The sequence below is a fragment of the Aureococcus anophagefferens genome (assembly GCF_000186865.1).
Source record: "Aureococcus anophagefferens unplaced genomic scaffold AURANscaffold_180, whole genome shotgun sequence".
NCBI lineage: Eukaryota > Pelagophyceae > Pelagomonadales > Pelagomonadaceae > Aureococcus > Aureococcus anophagefferens.
In genome coordinates this window covers 3,959-10,165 of record NW_008705722.1, presented here as the reverse complement: position 1 = coordinate 10,165, position 6,207 = coordinate 3,959, and the positions used below count along the sequence as shown (strand labels likewise).

The 6,207-nt window shown below is 73.2% G+C and overlaps 1 protein-coding gene across 1 annotated transcript in view; it reads right to left on the bottom strand.

The window, feature by feature from the left end:
- Positions 1 to 932: 932 nt before the first annotated feature.
- Positions 933 to 6,207, bottom strand: part of AURANDRAFT_68505 (hypothetical protein) — a gene marked incomplete at both ends in the record, with an annotated part of 9,147 nt that continues 3,872 nt past the window's right edge. The window contains 3 exons of the mRNA XM_009044199.1: positions 933 to 2,939; positions 3,373 to 5,022; positions 5,423 to 5,960. Of these exons, the coding sequence (XP_009042447.1) occupies positions 933 to 2,939; positions 3,373 to 5,022; positions 5,423 to 5,960 (4,195 nt within the window). The remainder of the gene's footprint in view (positions 2,940 to 3,372; positions 5,023 to 5,422; positions 5,961 to 6,207) is intronic.

The window sequence follows — 6,207 nt, the reverse complement described above, 5'->3', positions numbered from 1 at the left end:
CGCTCGGCGCCTGCCCGGGCCGCGCCGCGCCCGTCGCGCCCGCCGACGGCGACGGCGGCGACGGCGACGGCGCCGGCGCCGTCGGCGACCGCGCGCTCCGGGACGCGTGCGCGCGGCTCCGGGCGGACCTCGACGCGTCCGTCGACGACCTCCGGGCCCACCAGGACCTCCTCAAAACCCACATCGACCACGCAGCCCACGACGCGTAGCGGCGGCAAACTCGGGCATGCTCCGCCTTGTCGGCGAACCCCGAAACCCACTGTTGTTAATTGGCTGTCTGTCAGCCAAACTTGTCGCCAGCCCGGGGGCCGGGGACCGGACGGCGATGCGGTGGCGATGCCGCCCGTGGCCGACGCCTCGCGAGGCTCTCGCGCGAGCCTTGCGCGGGCACCAAACACTTATGACTTCATTTATGCCGCGCGAGAAGAAGGCGCTCCCGGCGCCCATCCGCGTCGTCTACGCGTCGACGGGCATCACGGCGTCGACGACCGCCGTCGTCGCCGACGTCACCGCGAAGCGCGAATCGGACCCGGCCTGGTTCGACGGGCTCCTGCAGGCCTACGTCGGCCTCCTCGCGCGCGCGGAGGCCGCCCTCGACGCCGGCGACGTCGCCGCGCTCGGCGCGTGCCTCTACGAGAACCACGCGCTCTGCCAGAAGCTCACGGTGTCCTGCGCCGAGCTCGACGCGCTCGTGCTCGCCGCGCGCGGCGCCGGCGCGGCCGGCGCCAAGATGTCCGGCACGGGCCGCGGCGGCCTCATGATCGCCCTCGCGCCCGACGAGCAGGCCGAGGCCGCGATCAAGGCCGCGCTCGAGGCGCTCGCGCCCCAGGTCTGGACGACCGTCTTCTCCTAGGCCCCCCCGCCCCCCCCCCCCGATATCGCGCGGGACGGCGCCGCCGAGTAGGAACGTACTTCACCCCCCCCGCCCGCGCCTAGGGCAGGTCCGCGTCGGCCTCGGCCTTGGCGGCCGCGGCCTTCCGCCGCTCGGCCTCCTTGGCCGCGTCGAGGAGCCCCGTCGTCGCGTCCGCGTCGGCCGCGTCGACGAGCGGCGGCAGCCGCGGCGCCGGGAGGAGCTTGAGGCCGAGGAGCGCGGCCGTGAGGGCCGTGAGCGCGAGCTTGAGCTGCGTGTTCCAGCCGCCGAGCGCGCGGTAGTTGAACTTGAGCCAGAAGCCCCAGAGCGAGGTCAGGTAGCCGGCGACGAGGAGGTACTCGCCGGACGCGCCGTGCCACTTGAACGTGCGCTCGCCGAGCACCTCGAGCGTGCGCGCCTTGAGCGCGCCCGCCGTGGCCTGGACGACGAGCCACAGCAGCGTCGGGTAGCCCATCCAGACGTGGACCGCGCGCGACCAGGTCTCGTCGGTGCCGACCTGCGACTCGCCGCTCTCCTCGTGCGCGGTGAAGATGAAGCAGTAGCCCGCGGCGGCGAGGACGAACGCGAGCGCCATGAGTGCGCCGTGGACGCGGCGCCGGTCCTCCTTGACGTTCGGCGCCGGGCCGAAGTCGTCCTTGTACGCGAGCTGGCCGAGCGTCATCGCCGCGAAGAACGCGAGCGCCATGAGCACGGGGTGCCAGGAGAAGACGTTCGCCCAGCCCGTGCCGCCGACGCCCTTGTCGAGCATGGCCCAGAAGACGAGCGCGGCCGTCGCGAGGCCGAGCGTCGCGACGAGCGCGGACGCGACGCGGCCCGTGAGCGCGCCGTTGAGCACGGTCTGCGCGGCCCAGCCGCAGAGGAGCACGGCCGCGAGCGTGTTCTGCTCGTCGCCCGGCGAGCCGACGGCCTCCATGGCGCCGCGGACGACGATGGGCGCGAGGCCGAGCGCGAAGTTGATGCCGTACTGCGACGCGAGGAGCATCTCCTCCCGGTCGAGGCCCGCGGCCTTGTCGAGGATGAGCGCGTTGTAGGGCGCGGACGTGAGGCAGTTCGCGAGGTAGAAGACGAGCGACGCGGCGACGAAGACGGCGTTGAGGAAGCCCCTCATCGCGCCCGCCGCCGTCGCGAGCGTGAACAGCGCGCCGATCGCGAGGCCCTCGACGAACTCGAGGCGGTCGAGCGCCGTGCCCGGGTCCGCGGCGCCCGCGCGGACGGCGAACGCGTACTGGCCCGCGGCCTGCGCGAAGCCGAAGGCGCTGAGGCTGTAGCCCGCGGCGATGTAGCCCCAGCCGTAGTTGTCCGCGAGCACGACGACGGCGCCGACCTCCCAGCCGAGGCGCTGGTAGATGCGCAGCAGGTTCCCGAGAAAGATCTCGCCGAGGAGCGAGTCGCGGCCGTCGAGGCCGAAGAGGCCCGGCGCGGGCGCGCGGCCCTTGTCGTCGTCGTCGAGGCCCGACGCCGCGGGCCGGCCGTAGGCCGCCTCGAGCGCCGCGTCGTCGGGGAGCCGCGCGGCGACGGCGGCGAGCACGCACGCGCCCCAGGCCGCCATGACGACGGCCGACAGCGACTCCTCGAGCGCGGCGGACCCCAGGGCCTCGGCGACGGCGAGGCACGAGCTCGAGATCGCGGGCCCGAGCACGAGGCCGACGCCGACGAACGACTGGTACATGGCGAGGTAGCGCACGCGGTGCTCCGCCGCCGAGTAGCCCACGAGCGCGAGGTTCGCGTTGTACATCGCGCCCGCCTCGAGGCCCACGACGAACCGCGCGGCGAGGAGGCCGTAGAACGTCGTCGACGCGCCGAGGTCCGCGAGGCACACGGCCGCGAAGAGCGCGTTCCCGCCGCACATGATCGCCGCCTGCGCGACGTAGGCCGGCCGGATGCTGTAGCGGTCGTAGGTGCTCCAAAAGTAGAGGCTCACGAGCGCGCCGCCCGCGTAGCTCGACACGATGACCCCGCTCTCCAGCAGCGTCGCGCTGTAGTACGTCGACACGGGCACGAGGAGCGTGAAGTTCGCCATGACCGACGTGCACACGACGGCCGTGAAGAAGAGCAGCGGCGGCGGCACCTCGCCATCGTGGACGACCATGCCGAGGCGCCGGCGCGGGGGCGGGCGGCGCCGCCGCGGGGGCCGACGCTGTCGACGACGCCTGGCCTCCTTTCCCGGCGCGACGGCCGACGCGCTCGACGCGCTTGGCCTCCTTTCCCTGCGCGACGGCCGACGCCCTCGACGAGAGTTGGTCTCCTTCCTGCGCGACGGCCGACGCGCTCGACGCTTGGCCTCGTTTCCCCAAGCGATGCGTGGCGAAAATAGTGCACCTTTCCGTTCAATGATCCTTCAAGTCTTAGTGATTACTCGTTCCGGAGACACTTCCCGAGACTGCGGAGCTATTCTTCTTATTATTATGGGTGCTTTAACGTGGGGATTTCATGGCGCTCGTGTGCTGCGGGGTCTTCGAAGGGACCCTAGCACGCGAAGGCGGAGAGGAGCTTGAACTGACGACGACGGGGTTCCACACCATGCGGTAGTTCCGGCACTTGACCTTGAACTGCCTGACGACGGCGAGGGACTCGGCCTGGGGCCAGGTCGCGTTGAGCGAGGCGGTCTCGACGGCCGAGACCTTCACGCGCGTCTTCGAGTTCGGCGCGGCGGCGGCGTAGGCCGCGCACTCGTCGTCGCCCGCGCAGATGAGCTCGTTGAACTTGTCCTTCTCGACGTCGATCGTCGTGAAGGACACGCGCGCGGAGCCCATGTGCTCGTAGCTCCGGAGGTACTCGAGGCCGACGGTGCTCGCTTTGCCGCAGGGGACGACGATCGACAGCTCGGAGGTCGCGGCCGCGGTCTCGTTGACGATCCAGCCCGGGGGCTTGTCCGGGCGGTCCCGACCCAGGGCCCAGCCGCCGCCCGCGCGGACCTCGGCGCCCGGGCGCCCCGCGGCGTCGGCGTCGGCGGCGACGTGGCGCGCGGCCATGCCCAGCGAGCAGGCGGCGAGCTCCGCCAGCTCGTCGGGGCTCGACAGCGTGCCGTTGCCCGGCGCCCAGTCGGGGACGACGGCGCCGTCGCCGCGCTCCGCGCGCCGCACGAGCGCGAGCACCGCCGCGTGCGCCGCGTCGGCGACGAACGCGTGCGCGGCGGCGCCCGGGTGGTGGTCGACGTCGCCGCCCTTGGAGGCCGGCGCGCGCCAGAGCTCGGCGAGGCGCGCGTTCCCGAGGAGCTCGCCCGCGGGCCAGAGGCCGTCGTGGTCCTGCAGCGCGAAGGACGACGCGCCGTGGAACGTCGCGACGCGGTCGTAGATGCGCGCGTGGCCCCGGAGCACGGCCGCGTAGGCCGCGGCCCGCTCCGGGTCGGCCCAGAGCGCGCGCCAGTCGCCGAAGGCCGGCTTCGTCGTCGGCATGTGGAACTTGGGCGGCAGGATCGTCGTGAGGAAGAGCACGGCGGGCGGCGGCTCGCGCCGGCTCCTCGCGAGCTTCGCCAGGGCCACGAGGAAGGCCTCGGCGACGCGGCGCACGGACGCGTCGACGGCCGCGCCGCCCTCGCGCGCGTCCTCGATCGTCGGCCGGTTGTCGTTCTGCGAGTAGTCGACGACGACGACGTCCGTGCCCGCGAGCACGCGCGTCGACAGCAGGCTCACGCACCAGCCCAGGGACGACGCCGGCACGCAGGCGTTGTGCAGGCTCACGCCCGCGCCGAGGCTCGACCGCAGCTTCGCCAGGAGCTGCGAGGGCCAGGCCTTGCCCTTTTTGTCCTCGTCCGACTTGGCGAGGTTGCCGCCGCACGTCATGGAACCGCCGAGCACCGCGATCTTCATCCGCTTCGCGCACCGCCACTTCGCCAGCACGCGGCCCCAGCCCCGCCCGGCGACGCGGAGGCCGGACTCGTCGACGGCGCCGAAGCGCACGACCGTCGCGTTGCCACCCGCGGGAGGGGCCGCGCACGCCGCGGGCGCCGCCGCGGGCGGAGGCGCCGCCGCGGCGTCCGTCCCGTTCGCGCGGTCGAGGGCCTCGAGGACGTCGGCGAGCCCGTGCTCGACGCGCGCCGTCTCCGCGGCGAGCGCGGCGCCCCGCGTCTCGAGCTCGGCGAGCCGCTCCTCGAGCTCGGCGCGTTGCGTCTCGAGGCGCAGGGCGGGGCTCGCTTGCGTGCGCGCAGTGTCCTGCAGAGCCTGCTCGGCCGCCGGCCCGCGCAGCCCTTCCCGCTCTCGCTTCCGCTGCTCCCGGCGCTGCAGCTCTTTCGGAGAGATCTTTCGCGAGTTGGCGACCGCGACGAGCGCGAACGCGAGAAGGTTAGGGAAGCTCACCATCTATCGGGATTCGAGAAGGCCGGGGCAGCTCACCATCTCGTCGAGATTCCAGTTCGGTGGAATGCACGGACCCAGATGACTTCAACTTCCTACGTGACGAGTCGGACTTGACACTAGTGTTGAGTGCTTGAAGCCGCGGCGAGCGAGCCTCTGAGGGCGGCGAGTGGCGCGGCCCCTGGTCCGCCGCGGACTAGTCCTTAAAGAGGTCGGCGAGGTTCGGCGCCCCGAGGCCGCCGCCGTCGGCGGCCGGGACGAGCTTCCGGGCGCCGGCCATGTCGCCCGGGAGGTCGAGGACCGCGGGCGTCGCGCCGCGGAGCGAGGACGCGTCGACGCGGCGGCCCGCGGGCGGCGGCGGCGCGGGCCCCGGGGGGCCGCCGCCGCCGTCGTCGGCCCGGGGCTTGGCGTTGAGCGCGAGGACGACGAGCTCGTGGAACGCGTTCTTCTGGTCCTTGTGCGCGGCGACCGCGCGGAGGTCGTCCTCGAGCCGCGCGACGGGCGCGGCGCCGACGCCCGGGAGCGCGAGGAGCGCGCGGCGCGGCCCGTCGTGGCGCGGCGGCGCGGGCGGCGGCCGGCCGAGCCGCGCCGGGTCCGCGGCGAGCACGAGCGCGACGTAGACCGCGCGACAGAGCGACAGGAGGTCGTACTCGCAGCCCGCGTTCGCGAGCCACGCGGGCTCGCCGACGAGCGCGCCCAGCGCCTCGTCGAAGAGGAGCGCGAGGGCCGGCCAGTAGGACGCGTCGCCGTGGACGCGGCACGCGGCCGCCTCGGCGACCTTGACGGCGCCGCGGCACCTGCGTGGAAACCAACCACTGGTTTGGGTGGTCTTGACCAAACTTGAGAATTCTCTCGCTCGGTCACATCGAAGTCGATTCGGCTGATTTTTGGACGGATCGATCGCTCTCGTCGAGTTCTCGACGCCCAGCCGAAGAGCTCGTGTCAAAACAGTCGAATACGCTCACATTGAAGTCGGGTTGAAGATTTGGTTTCCGCGCGGCGCGGCACGTCGGCACGTCGGCCCACGACCGGACGCCGCGCGCG